At 54.6% G+C, this 14,261-nt stretch overlaps 2 protein-coding genes across 8 annotated transcripts; one reads left to right on the forward strand and one right to left on the reverse strand.

Annotated features, from left to right (window-relative positions):
- Positions 1–153: 153 nt before the first annotated feature.
- LOC309602788 (uncharacterized protein) lies at positions 154–8,104 on the reverse strand. 4 transcript variants are annotated; one of them, XM_082336717.1, is made up of 6 exons: positions 7,938–8,028; positions 7,482–7,526; positions 5,985–6,146; positions 4,214–4,313; positions 1,249–1,379; positions 154–612 (listed from the first exon to the last, which is right to left on the reverse strand). In XM_082336717.1, exons 3-6 carry the CDS (start codon positions 6,027–6,029, stop codon positions 325–327), a joined length of 564 nt encoding a protein of 187 aa, XP_082192843.1. In that variant the 5' UTR covers positions 6,030–6,146; positions 7,482–7,526; positions 7,938–8,028; the 3' UTR covers positions 154–324. The 4 variants fall into 4 exon arrangements, with proteins under 4 accessions (XP_082192843.1, XP_082192842.1, XP_082192841.1 ...); XM_082336716.1 differs by having other exon boundaries at positions 7,482–7,618; positions 7,938–8,013; XM_082336715.1 differs by lacking the exon at positions 7,938–8,028 and having other exon boundaries at positions 7,482–7,784.
- On the forward strand, positions 8,099–13,801 carry TRMT10B (tRNA methyltransferase 10B). 4 transcript variants are annotated; one of them, XR_014230715.1, is made up of 9 exons: positions 8,099–8,380; positions 8,481–8,589; positions 8,714–8,838; positions 9,508–9,660; positions 10,445–10,523; positions 11,375–11,442; positions 11,737–11,860; positions 12,926–13,591; positions 13,677–13,801. XR_014230715.1 is itself a non-coding variant. In XM_082336711.1 (8 exons), exons 1-8 carry the CDS (start codon positions 8,234–8,236, stop codon positions 13,030–13,032), a joined length of 888 nt encoding a protein of 295 aa, XP_082192837.1. In that variant the 5' UTR covers positions 8,099–8,233; the 3' UTR covers positions 13,033–13,641. The 4 variants fall into 4 exon arrangements, 3 of the variants coding, with proteins under 3 accessions (XP_082192837.1, XP_082192836.1, XP_082192838.1); XM_082336711.1 differs by lacking the exon at positions 13,677–13,801 and having other exon boundaries at positions 9,532–9,660; positions 12,926–13,641; XM_082336710.1 differs by lacking the exon at positions 13,677–13,801 and having other exon boundaries at positions 12,926–13,640.
- The last annotated feature ends 460 nt before the right edge of the window (positions 13,802–14,261 follow it).

The following is a 14,261-nucleotide window of genomic DNA, read 5'->3' on the forward strand; positions in this document are numbered from 1 at the left end:
GGCGGGCGGAGCCGCGCCCCCGGCCGCGGGAAGGGCAGGGCCGCGGCGAGCCGCCGGGGGCCCGCGGGGAGCAGCGGGGCGGCGGGCGGCGCCGGCACCCGGCTCTCGTTACCGGCACGGCCAGCGCCCAGACCAACGCCGTGCTCCTCCCGCGGCGCCGGGAGCCCGCCAGACATCACCGCGGGAAAGGGGAGCCCGCCCTCCCTCGGGGCTACAATCGGGCGTTAACTTTTTAACCCTTTTACACGCTCAGAAATAAGCCACGCTAGCTTGAGAAGTAAGAACTCAATCGATCTTTCAGACGCGTAGGCGTCAGAGGCCGCGTCAGGCGTGCTCAGCTTCCTCCTTCTCCTTCTCTCCGCGGGGCATCCTGCCCATGGTGTAGAACTCCTTGTTTGGGCGCAGGTCGATATAATGAGCTATGCGATTAGACATAGCAAAAAAAGCAGAAATCATGCCTATGTCCCAGGCGTCTTCACGGTCAAAACCATGCCTCTCCAGCTTCTGGAAATGCTCTTCGGTGATGTTATCGGCTCGACAGACCGCAAGAGCAAACTCCAGCATGGCCAGGTCGCGGTCACTCAGGTCAGCCAGTTTCCAGTTCACGATGACCTGTGAGAAGGCAGAAACCAGAGGTAGCACCGATGGACCCAGCGAACTGTGTAACTGGCGGGCCACCTTCTTTGCTCTGCAAACCAAAGAGGTGGAGGTACACAGGCTCTTACTCAGCACCCGAACCAGACGTCCTGGCTACCATCAAACAAAAGACTCATCTATTTTCCCTCCCTTCTCATCTCGGGGACTGTGGCAGTTTTGCTCAGCAGGCTACGCAGGAGTTCTTGAAACAGGACCCAACGCCGCCAGGATGCTGCAAGCTCCCCGTTGCAGCAAGTTCCTCCACAGACCAGATTAAAACAGCAAAGAGTGTGGGCAGCAGAATGAATGTTCTGAAGGTCAACCATCCCTCCCCATATCTTGCTTGGAAGGTGGATGAGGATACACAGACCCCCACCCTGAGGTCCTACGCGCCCTGGTCTGACTGCTCACCAATAAAAGTAGTAAGCCAGGTATTCAGTTAGGGCCCCAGATATGTCAAAATTGCTCGTGATTGCTGGGAAACACATAGATCAAAGGTTCAAAATGCAGATTAAGGATCAAAAATTCAGGTGAGAAAGCAGACACGTGAGAGGGCCATTACCACGTCCCAAGCGAAGGAGGTGGGGCGCACGCTGTTGTAACCCCACTGACCTGGTCAGCCAGCGCCGGCTGCTTGGAATATATCCGATGAAGTGCTCCATGCGCAACCACACAGTAGGGACATCTGTTCACAACACTTGTAGCCACAATTATGAGCTCTTTGTCTGCCTTGCTGAGTCGCCCTACGGGGACAGCAAAAGATTTGGCACAACTTGCTGTTAAAAATGTCCACCACAGCAAGTACCACTGGGGAAACAGGGAGGGGAGGGCTCTGGGTACAAACTGCCTGCCGTACCGCCCAGAAGACAGATCTCCAGAGAGCATGCAGCAAGACACCACAACCAAAGCTCCTAGATGACAGGCAAGGGGTAACAGTTTTAAACTGAAAGACGGTAGGTTTAGATTGGACATAAGGTGAACATGTTTTATGATGAGGGTGGTGAGACACTGGGACGGGCTGTCCAGAGAAGTTGTGGAGGTCCCACCCCTGAAGTGTTCACGATCAGGCTGGATGGGGCTTTGAGCACCCTGATCTAGTGAAAGACATCCGGGCCGGTGGCAAGGGGGGCGTTGACTAGATGATCTTTAAAGGCCCCTTCCAACCCAAACCATTCTGTGATTCTATGACCATCCATGTGACCAATTTACCTGGATAGTTGCTCGTGAGGCACCTAATTAGGATGAGGGACAGGAGATTTGGTCAACAGGGAAACAACGATTTGACGTAACAGGAAAACTCAGAGGAGCAAAATTACTTGCTCACTGAGTAGGAAGCTCAGTTGGTACTTCTCTGTGTACGTCTCAGAGGCAAACGTGAAGGGGTCAGCAAGCTACCTGCCTGCGTACCAGCACTCATGCTCTTTGCCTTTTTTAAGATAATTAGCAGCAGGGTTTTTGCATAACTACACTTCACAGGGAAGGTCAGGATCCCTCTTCCTTCCCACCAAAGCTACTGTTTTACTGGACTTTGAAAATATTTCCATAAACCCAGTGTCTTCTAAGAGCATGAAAGATACTACTAAAACCTCCTGGGTAAAGAGGAGTCAGGAGAGGAGGCCGTCGTGCTCCAGTTGGCAGCAATGTCGCGATACTGCAGGAGAGATGCTGAAAAGGGTGGGATCCAAAATAGTCCTACTCTTCAAGTCAAAAACGAAGCATGGGAATGAGAAGGGAAAAACAGACCCTGATAGAGCTACGGGCAGGGCTTCATTCCAGCAGCACAAGCAGAGCAGAAAGCTGCACACAGAGACTGCACGTACCGTGTGAGAGAGGCCTAAGGCTGCCTCACTGCCTCTAGATCTTGCCAAGACACTCCTCCTGGGACCCCATCTCCCATAAGCAGGAGAAGCAGCCTACACGCGCCAGCTTATTTTACAAAATCCTGGTTTTACTAATGTACCTTCAGAGCAAAAGCAACGAGAACAGGCCCCTCGGTACTCTGTACCACGAGAAGTATGAGAGAGGAACAGGCAGCCCTCAAACTGCATTTCCTCAAAGGCTGAAGAGCCATGCAGAGCTCCCTACAGCCCTGCCAGTGGCTCGGCTGCAGCCAGCCCTCCCTCACCTCCACACCGGGGCACCCAGAGGCTGCCTGCTGCACAGGTGTCCCGGTGCGCAGCAAGCACCTCGGTCCTCTCCCTGCTGCTGCAGGGTACGGACAGCACCGGGTTCAAAGTCCCCAGTGCAGCGCGTCAGGGCCCAGAGGGCACAGCCTCCCTCACACAGATTTTGCATGCTGCTTGTGGGCAGCTTGTCACCAAGAACTGTTGTGAAGCAAGAGCTGCAGGCAGGCTCAGCAAGGACCTGCCCCTCCCCTGGGAGCTGTTCTATGCTGGGCCCTTGGCTGTGACCCCACCTGAGCCACGCTGTGGCTACGGTGCCTGGCTGTGTATCCCTGCTGGTCTGGAACCTGACTGACCCCCTGGGCAGCTTTCTGGCTTGATCTTGGATCTGCCTCGTCCCCATGGACTTGGCTGGGCAGTCTGTTCCAATGCCTAACCACTCTCTCTGTAAAGAATTTTTTCCTAATATCTCATCTAAATCTCTCCTGGTGCAGCTTGAGGCCGTTTCCTCTCGTCCTATCGCTTGTTACTTGGGAGAAGAGACCGACCCCCACCTCGCTACAGCCTCCTTTCAGGTAGCTGTAGAGAGCAATAAGGTCTCCCCTCAGCCTCCTCTTCTCCAGGCTGAACAACCCCAGCTCCCTCAGCCACTCCTCAGCAGCCTTGTGCTCCAGACCCTTCACCAGCTTCGTTGCCCTTCTCTGGCCACGCTCCAGCACCTCCATGTCCTTCTTGTAGTGAGAGGCCCAAAACTGAACGCAGCACTCGAGGTGCGGCCTCACCAGTGCCCAGTACAGGGGCACTGTCACCTCCCTGGTCCTGCTGGCCACACTATTCCTGATACAAGCCAGGATGCCATTGGCCCTCTTGGCCACCTGAGCACACTGCTGGCTCATGTTCAGGCGGCTGTCAACCAACACCCCCAGGCCCTTTTCCGCCAGGCAGCTCTCCAGCCACTCCTCCCCCAGCCTGTAGCGTTGCCTGGGGTTGTTGTGACCCAAGTGCAGGACCCGGCACTCAGCCTTGTTGAACGTCATGCAGTTGGCCTCGGCCCAACGATCCAGCCTGGCCAGATCCCTCTGTAGAGCCTTCCTGCCTTCAGGCAGATCAACACTTCCACCCAACTTGGTGTCATCTGCAAACTTACTGAGGGTGCACTCAATCCCCTCATCCAGATCATCAGGCAGCAGCCCGTCCATCCTTTGTGGATGACAGCGAGTCGGCAGAGCTTGGCTTGAGAGCTGCTTTTTAGCCACAAGCTAGAGAGTATGAAGCTGTATGCAACATGAGCAAAGCTAGAAGCAGCTGTGCAGTTCCAGCCTCTGCCAGCTGTTATTATGGGCTGGGAGAAGGTACAGCGAGGCAATACATCTGAGGATGTCAGAAACGTCACTTCTAGCAACTTTTCACATCTACAAAGGGAAGGGCAGTTTTGAGGTGGTTGTATGGTTTACCTGTGTCTTTGTTCATAATGGCGTTGTAATAAGCAAAAAAAGCTCTGAATTCAGCAGGTCGGTGAGACATGGCTTTGAACACATTGGGCAGAAATCCAGTCTGTCCAAGGAAAAAGAACAACAAGTCAAGAACTGTAACTTAACACAGAGCACAGAGGGCAACGTCAATGCACTAGGCTTAGAGAATTTGTTAGCACAGCATTGCTGGGGAATCTCTGCAGACACATTCACTTGTCCTTTGAGCCCACTTACACATATGACTGAACATGTAATGACGTGGTTCTCAATTAGGTGTTGCTGCAGCTTCATAGCACGACTGATTGCCCTGCTCACTTCAGCCACAGCAGTGATGACCACAGTCACATCGGCAAGCTCCCTTCCAAACTGAGAGGCTGTCTCCACTTGGTCTCCCTGAACAGACGCTGCTGTGCCCATTTGACCATCCTAAACCTTCTGTAACTCTTCCCTCCAAGCTTACAGGATGCAAGACAGGGCTGACCCAATCCAAACAGCATGCCGTTTGAGGTGCTGGCACACAATGGATGTATATGCTGGCACAACAACGCTGCTCTACTTCTCTCCCCTTTCTGCCCCCGAAAATTGCCAATGCCCAGCCCATCTCTGTGATGGTGTGCAGGGCTGCCTTTCCCAGGGAATCGCTTGCTGCCTCTCACATGTCAGATCAGCCAATGCAGCACCCAGCTGTGCCTCGGTCCCGGCAGCCGGCATTTATTAGCAGGGGTTCAGCCTCAGTGCCTGCCTGACCACTGCAGTTCTAAACAGTCTGGGTTCGCTGTGATTGTGCTAACTGCCCACAAGCTCCATCAGCTTACCAACTGCTGTTCTGCAGGGTGTTTATGGAAAAGGAAGGTAGCCCAGGTGTCACAGAGCCCTCTGGCAACCTCCCTCCACTGCCACACAGTTGCCTGTGCCTTCCTCCTGTCTCACCCGTCTGTTTTTTGTTAGGTAACCAAGGGGAGGCTGTTCCCTCTTCGTCCACAACCCATTAGTTTACTTAGGAACCTCTGGCAACAGAGGTTGGCAGCACTGTGTGGATATCCAAGTCTGCTAGGTTGACTGGATCCTATACATAGGTTTTTGCTGACCCCTTCAGTGGGCTGACACACAGGGGTTTGCGTCACAGTATGTGAAATTTGAGCTTTTTCCTCCGTACATCATATTTACTCTCAAGTCTGCTGACTCCTTTCATTATTACACAAACTTCACGGGGGCCACTGGAACGGTAGCAGAGCACAGATTTAACAGACTGACAGGAAGGATAGGGAGGGATGGACTGGCACTCCCCTGAGAAAAAGCTCTTGGAAGAGAGAAGTCTCCACAGAGCTGTGGCTGGTGGAGTGTTTTTTAGCCATCAGGAAGGTCTGTGTGGCATTCCTTCTCCACAGCAGCAGGGAAGGAAGCTCTTGTCCAATTCCCTCTTTTTCTCCTTATACACAGTTCTGCATTAGGCTTACTGTTCTGCCACTGTGCAGCCCATTTAGCTTTGGAGAAAGAAAAGTCAAAGCTCAAAAGCAGAAATACCCCCTGAGCCTTTTAATATGGTCATCAAAACAGCTCCTTCCATTTTTTTCTCCATTAAAAGAATTAAAACCACTCCTAATAGTGTCTCAAGTAAACACAGATGCTCTCCCAGGAAAACAAATACATTTCAGTGTTCCAGCTAATCCCACGCACAAGATTGCATCTGATAATACCCACTAGTCTCACGGACCCTTTCCACTGACAGAGTTTTGCAGCAGAACTCCTTTACCTTCATTTCTACTTCCTCCATGAGCTCCACGATGTCATACGGCATGTCTTTCTTATTGGGCACCGGGTACCGCCCAACAGGCCTGGCAGCGCTCTCGTCCTTGGTGCTGAATGCCACACAGGGCCGCCTCCGGAGTCCCCCTGAGGCTAGGAGAGAGAGAAGCTGGGGAGAAAGGAGGGAGAGAAGTTTGTTATTTGGAAAGACGCATATCATCTCGGCAGCCTGGGGAGGGAGGACTTATCCTCAGCTACTCCTGCTTTTTCTGACAGGACTCAGGGGCACCTCGGCCACTGTAAGCCACTCGCTGCTTCGTTAGCGGGGCAGTCGGCGCTCTGGGAGAGGAAACCCAAGTCCCATTCCTGGCTGCAGTCCTAAGCTGCTGTGTGGGCATCTGGCAAGCACCACCTCCCCTTGCCCCCCGCCATGCACCATCTCAGCTGCAGCTCCTTGCAGTCCTCACCAGCCATGGATCAGCCCATCCGCACCAATACTGAACCTGCAGCGTCTCCCAAGCTTAAAAGGTGTTTCCCAACCATCTGCTCACAGCAACATCGCACGGACACCCAGCAGCGGCCCTAACAGATCTCCTTCAACAAAGGAGCATGAAGAATAGATTCAAGGCCTTTTTTTTCTGCCAACCAGCCTTCCCCCAGGCAAAGCCACCTTCCCTCCTGCAGAACAATCAGAGGCACCAGAATCAGGCCTTCTGGAGGCCTGAAGCAAAGAGTGTTCTTACGCCGCAGCCACTGGAAAGGGCTTAGTACTGACAAGACTGTACCACCCTTTGTAATGCTCCAGTACTGTAAGAAGTTATGGCCTTGCAGTGTCTAGGCTATAGGCTTTGTTAACTCTTCAGCTGTGTCGCAAAGGGCTTTACAAAAGCAGCTGCACCTTACAGAGGGGTGAGCTGGGCCAGAGAGCGGAGTGACTCGGCATTGGGCAGTCGGTGCGGGCGTGGGAGCAGAGCCCGGGCGTGCTGGCGCCCTGCTCGGAAGATGCCTCGAGCCTCTTCCCAGCTCTCGGGCACACACCACAGCAGTTCTGAACACTCCCAGGAACACTGCGTGATCCCGTCACCCCCACCACCGCGTGGTGTCCCGCACAGGTTTGGGGTGAAAACTAAACCTGTTGGATCATACATTCTCCGGGTGTTCTTGCTTGGCATAGACTTTCTGGCCTGAAACACTAACACGCTACCGCGGCATAAACAAGTAACAATGATAACCGGGGCAGAGACACCTCAGTTTGCTGCTATGAGGAAGGATGACGCTGAAACAGCTCTACGTGCTGTACCAGAACGCATCCAGGTACCACCTATGAAAACGACGAGAAAAACACTAAAGCAAGTATAAACAGGAAAACCATCCCAGAAATGAAACTTCTGAGGATAAATGCAAAAATACACTGGCATGCAACAGGTAGCGTTAGGGCCACTGAAAGCAAGGATTTCCACCACGTAAAGGTCCGCTGCGGACCCGGTTCAAAACCAGAGCAAACCTGGATACATCAACGCAAACATCTGGTAGGTTTTCCTCTCTGTCGCTGGAAGAAAAAGCGTTAGGACCGGAGGACGCAGGAGCAGCACCTTCACGGCGGGACGGCGCACACGATTCACCCTCCGCTTGCGATGGCGCCTGACGCCCCGAGGGAAAAGGAGAAACGGCCAAGGGGTGGGAGCCGCTGGCCCCGACGAGACCCGACGGCTCCCTGGAGGCCGCAGCCAGCGGCACCGAGCCACCCCCCGGCCCGGAGCGCTCGGGGCCGCGCTCGGCGGCTGCCCGGGGGGACGCGGCAGGAGGCGGCAGCGCCCCGGGGCCCCCGCCCGCCGCCTTCGGCCCGGATCCGCCCTCCCCGTCGCCCGCTGCCCCGGCCCCGCGGGGCGGCTCCCCCGGCCCGGACCGTTCCCTCCCCGCGCCCTCCCCGGCCGGGGCCCCGGGCCGAGCCCCTACTCACGGGCGGGCAGGCGGGGCGCAGCCGCAGGCCGCGCAGCAGGGAGCCGCTCATGGCCCGTCCTCCCCTCGCCGGCCGCCGGGCAGGGGCGGCGGGGCGGGCGCGGGCGGGCGGGGCACGGCCTGGGCCGCCTCCCTGCCCTCAGCGCGGGGGAACGGCCGGGGCGCTGAGGCGGGGAGACGCTGCGGGCGCCTGAGGCCCTGCGGGCCGCCCGCCCCGACGTCGCCCAGGCACGACCGTCCCGATCCCGCCCCGGCCCCGCCCAGCGCCGCTCGGCTCCGGAGGGGAAAGCGGCGGCGATGGCGGGCGGCGGCGATGGCGGCTGCCCGTCGGCGGAGCCTGAGGGGGAGGCGGCGGTAGCCTGCGAGGCCCTCCGCCTGCTGCGGATCGAGCCCTCGGCCGTCGGCCCCAGCGCGGGGCGGGCGGGCGGCGCGGCGCGGTGCTCGGTAGGTGCCGCGGGCCGGGCCGGGCCGGGCCGGGTCCGGTCCCGCTCGGGTCGCCGCCGGCGGGAGGCCCGCAAGGCCTGAGGTCCCGCTGCTCCCACAGAGGAACGTGCTGCGGAAGCGGAGGCGCTGGGAGCGGGTCCTGGCGGCGAAGAGGGGGAAGCGGCGGCAGGAGCGGGAGAGGAGCAGGGCCCGGCGGGCCGAGGGCCCAGGTGAAGGGCGGCGCGGCGCGGAGCGGCCCCGCCGAGGGGCTGCTGGCCGGGGGACGGGGGCCCGGCCGAGGCCCTGCGGCCCCGCCGGGTGCCGGGGCTGCCCTCTGTCTGCTCTGCCTCCCAGGGGCTGCCAGCCGGGACGGCGGGAGGGCCCCGGCCGCCCTCGTGAAGGAACGGCTTCTGGAGGCCCGGGCGTCGGGGCCGCGGCTCTGCGTGGACCTCGGCGTGGCGGACCGCATGTCGCTGAAGGTACGGGGGCCCCTGCCCGCTACGCCCGCCTGCACCCGTGCTGCCGCTGCCCGCCGGTGCGGTCCCTCTCCGGGGTCTGGAAGCTTCTGAGAGATCCTGGGGACGTGCCCCATCGTAGCCTTGGCAGGGCCTGGTGGCTGCTCGTGTCATCCGTCTGTCCCTCTCTGCTTCTGCCCTGGAAGGCGTCCTGCCCTGTGCTGGTTCTGGAAGGTGCTGTTTGCAGGGAGGGAGCAGAGAGGAGCCCTCTGAAACGGGGCTGAGGGAGCGGAGGAGGTGGCTGGGGCAGGTCACTGGTTTGTTCTGGCTGTGCTGGGAAACTAAGAAACCCTCCAGCTCAGCTAGAGCCGGGGTGCATGAGAGTGCACACACAGCCGCTCTCCTGAGCTCAGCCTCTTTGGCGATGCTGGTCCCTCCGGTCTCTGCCTGTGCCTCCACCCCCCGGCCTGCCCGGGGCTGCCCGGTCTCCAGCACTGGCTGGCTGCACACCCAGCCCACTGGGTTTCCTTGAGACCCAGAAGCAGCTGAGCTGTGCTCCCCGGGAACAGCCTTTCCAGAGCCTCAGCAACCAGCCGGCGACACGGCGTGATGGATATCTGTAGGCCCTGAATGGAGCTGTGTTACCCCCTGCCCCTAGACTTGTGGGTCACTGTCCTTGTTATTTGTTGGAAGGAAACAAGCCGCCTTGCCTCCCAGATCAGGAGACTCTACGGAGCAAACAGGCGGGCTCAGAAGCCGTTTTGGCTCTGTCTGACGGAGTTTGTGGTGGGCTCGTTGATCTACGAGGAGTGTTTTCGCATGAATGACGGCTTCTCCAATTATTTGGTAAGGGTTTCTGACCACAGTGTTTTCAAGGCTCGTAGCACCCTGCAGCCACAGTGCTGGCTCTCAGTGTTGACCCAGGACAGGCTGAGGTGGGCTCGGGTGGTGGGAATGCAGTTCAGTGACAGTGCTTGAGGTCAGATCTTGCCCTTTGGCAGGAGACAAGAACTGACAGATAATGGAGCAATGTGCAAGGCCTTCTGGTTAGAGCTCATGTCCCTGCTGCCTGCAGGAGGGGAATTCCTTCTCCAGATGCTACTTGTGCAAAGAGACCTGTGACGCTGGGACAGGCAGACACATAAGCTTGGTCAGGCTTTGGGCAGGTCATGCGTTCCTGGCCCGAGTTTTTGTACCGAGCTTGGTCCGACTGGAGCACGAGACCCACGCTTAGAGGTTATGACAGGGACATGGAGTCGTGTGTTCTACAGCACATGTGGGGCTGCACCTGGTAACAGTGAGGGGAGAAAACCACGTGAAGTGGAGATTCCTGAATCTCTCAAGAATTATAATCTCATTTAAAATTAGGTAATTATTGCTGATCTCCCTCCCTGAAACCACATCTAGGGATTTTGACGAGAATTTAATGGATCTTGAGATATGTATCATTCCATGCCCATACAGAAACATTTTCCAAATTAAAAAAAAATAGCTCTATCTGCAGGAGTTTAAACACCTAAGACAAGGTGGTGTCAGTTCCAGTATATTTCTATGTCTGAGAGTGGGTTTTGCTCTGGCAGATAGAGTTTGGGCTAATGGGCTTCTTCTCTTCCTGTCTTGTATTTTTCAGATGGATACAACTCAAGAAAGTTACCTGGACCTGTTTCCTTTAGATACAATTGTTTATCTCACTCCTGACTCTGAGAATGGTAAATATTTTACTTGCTTTAGGCACAGGGGAACTAGGGCAAAAGGTTGATTTTTAAGCTTTTCTTTTCGAGATTATTTCATACTTCAGGTGATTCAATTCCAAGCATTCACTGTCTCAAATTGCATGAGATACACTGTGTACTTAGGTCTCATGCTAAATCTATTCATATCTCAATCTGTTTTGACAGGGAATGAGGTTTCAAGTCAAGGCTCTGCGTGATCTGCAGCAGACTTAAAACCTGCGTGTAGACCCTTTGCAGTTTGTAATACTACAAAGTGGCAAAGTGCAGATGCTGTGGCAGTTTTGAATACAGTCTCAGTTACATCTTCCTCTGAAATAACACAGGAGCCACAACATTCCCTTTATTGCTTAATTTGCTGCTGTGTTTATTTTCTCCTTCCATTTCTAACTGGCCACAGGTTCCTGGGATCGTAGGATCATAGATCCCTTTCTTGTTTTATGCAAGTGCCTTACTCTGATAAAGAATCTGCTAAGGGTGGGGAAAGGTTTTAGTAGGTGGCCTTGATAGTGGGAGGGCGTCTGCAGAGCAGATTGGGATCCAACTGACCAGATCAGCCACATCACAGAATGGTTAAAGGGAGCAATGTATGGTATCTCTGGCACTCCGTGCTTTCAGCCTACGCCCGATCTCCCCCTTTCAGTCTGCCTGGGGGTTCAGGCAGACACTTCTGTCTCTGAAGCCTCAGCCTCCTTCACGGTCCAAGGCTCCAGGGTGATGGGTGACTCTGGCCACAGGTTTCTCATGGAAGTGGGGTCTTGCGTGGGGAATGGCGTAGCGCAGGATTTTACTGTTCTATGGTGGTGAGCAAGTGCTTATCTTGTTTCTAGTCCTTGAAGATATTGACCCAAAGAAAGTATACGTCCTTGGAGGCCTGGTGGATGAAAGTATTCACAAGGTGGGTAGTAGCCTGTTGGAATCTGAAGGTGTTGGCTGCCCCAGTCTCTCATGAGAGCAGAGACATCCCATTAGTAGCACCCACTGCTGCTGCCTCGATTTGAGACATCACTATTGTGCCACCATCTGTTTTTCCTCAAGGTTCTGCCTGGATCCAGCACCAGGCTGAGACAGACTGCGGCAGTCTGGGTGAAATGAGCCCCAGGACAGTTTTTGGCTTCGTAGCTGCTTGTACCCAAAATGATACGCATGCTAAGCATGTGCAAGTTTGGACACCTTGTTCTTTCCCTTGCAGAAGCTGACTCTGCAAAGGGCACAGGAGCAGTCCTTGCAAACAGCCCGCCTCCCCATTCGCGAGTACATGGTGAAAAACGTTAACACCAAGAACTACCACTCAGAGACGCTGGCAATTAATCAAGGTGAGAGGCAGAACCATGTCCTGTCACTTGCCTGGGCTGGAGGAGGGGGGTGGCTATCAAGCAGCAGAATTTTCAAAATGGGGGCCTGGTGCTGAGTAATGGGGGAAAACACTGAGGGCAGAGGTTTCTCTTATTAGGTTTTATCCCTGCTGCCCCTGTTTTAAGGTCTTGTGTGCTTCTCTGCATCAGCCCGTTCTTGGAGGAGCAGGGCTTGCATCACTCTTGCTTTGCACAAAGCAGCGAGGTTAGTGTGGGGAGATGTGAAGAGGGTGCTGTTGCTGCAAGTCTGACAATGTCCCAGGCAAGGGAGAAGGACAGAAGTTGTCAGGCCTGTGTCAGGCTCAGTCAAGGCGAGGTTTAACACACCAGGGTGGGGTGTTGGTGCGCTGTACCAGTGTGATGGCTCCATCTCATGACCATGGGCTGGGCCACCTGGTCACATCAGTGGATGTGCCCATGATCCTCCACCTCTGCTGGCAGTCTGTGGCTTTGTAATGTGAACACCTCTTTGCTAGGGACTACGGAGGGACGCGTGTCCTAGGCCAGCCCTAGTAAGCTCTTACCTCTGGCATGAGGACTTTGTTGCCATCTCTGTCAGCACAAGGCAGAGGAGGTGGCGGAGGGCTCTGCAGAGCACCGAGCTTAGCTGCTAGAAACCACTCTGCGTCCCAAGGGAGCCCTGATGTGGAGACACGGCATCTGAGCAGCAGTGGTGGAAGCACAGTGGGTATGACCCAGCATGGGTGTACTGCCATCAGCAGCACAGATGGGCAATACCGGTTAGTCAAAATGGTGACTGGAGGCACCTTGCTTGAGGTGACACAGCTTCTTCTCCTAGCCAGAGCTCCACAAAGCCATCTTCAAAATAGTCGTCTGCTCCTAGATAAGCTGCTTCAAGCAGTTGCTCACCAGATGTTACATGAGAGGGAATACAGACCCCATACTAACCTTCTCTGGCGTCAGCCATTATCATTTCCTGATGTTTTGCAGCCAGTGGGGTGTGTGATTAATAGCTTGCTATTGATACCGGTATCACAGCATTGTACATCTCTCTGTTCCTGACAGTTTTTGATGTCTTGTCAACTTACTATGAGACCCGAAGCTGGCCAGCAGCCTTGAAAGCTGGAGTCTCTTCTGGAAAAGGCTACGTGCTACCAGATACAGTGAAATAAGTGGAAATACCTCAGCGTGACAATGCACAAGAAAACTCTTTTATTTTGTGATGTTAAGGAGCTGTGCAGACAAAAGAGGCAAACTCCAAATTTCAAGCAGAGGCACTAGCATGAATGTGCATAGGGAAGACAGCTCTGCTTAAATCTTGTTTAAGGACCTTGTCAAGAGTGACACATTCTACCTCAGCAGTACGATGATGGAAATTACTTTTCCCCTTTAACAGAAAACAAAAGCCGATGGAGCCCTGGGATCAAGTGAAAACTGACAGGAATTCAGTTTCGCTTCTTTGCAGATGCTTGTTGGAGTGTTTCTGACTCTTGCATCTATGCTTTTTCTGGGACAGGGAGGAGAGCTTTAAGGTATTTTTTTCATCTGGATTAAACAGTAAGTAAGGTGAGGTTAGAATTGCAAAGCTCACTGGGGAGGAAAATTCCTTCCCATGGAAAAGGACAGTGCTGTTCCAACTGGGAAACACAAGATGGGAAGTGATGCGCCAGTGGATAACCAGTTCCCAGGTGTGCCATGTCCTAACTTTAAACCAGTTGAATTGAAGACTTGGTGAGTTGTTGAAGCCTGTAGCTAATACTGTGCATCTAATCTAAAATAAAATTTTTACTTTTAAACTCCCATTGCATCCTTACAGTTACTGATGCATGCACGGTACATCATTGCACACCGATGTGTGAAGTTCACGAACGCCGACGTTCCTCCTGGAAAGGTACCTGGGATTTGATTGTGCGCTGCACAGAGAGCAGTGACGTATTTCATAGCCACAGCAGAAAGCATTTTTGATGCATCTAAGCTGATATGTTACCTCAGCCATTGTTGCTAAAAAACAAACAAAAAAACCAAACCCAAAAAACCCCCTCACAGTCAATGACTATGCCTTACCACCCACTGAAGGACTTGGAGGTCTTCTGAGGTAAATTACTATCTCATACGCTTACGTGTTTTCATTTCTCCTTCACATCAAGAGCCCTTTACACCACCTGGAACTGGGTGCCCATGAGACAGTGTCAGTAGGGCCTGCTGCAGCAGCAGCTGTTGGTGGACACAGGGTTTTGCTCCCCACACAGGCTGAATGTGTGTTTGCCGGTGGCTGTTGTAGCAGCGCCCTATGGGCTGTTGTTGTCCCATGGGCTCTTCCAGTTCTTGCTCTTCATGTCCCCCCGCTCATCAGCTGTTGGTGTGTAGTCAGAGGTCTGCACTTGCGGGTCAGTGTAAGAGC

This window comes from Platalea leucorodia, assembly GCF_965183815.1.
Source record: "Platalea leucorodia genome assembly, chromosome: Z".
In the NCBI taxonomy this organism is placed as follows: Eukaryota; Metazoa; Chordata; class Aves; order Pelecaniformes; family Threskiornithidae; genus Platalea; species Platalea leucorodia.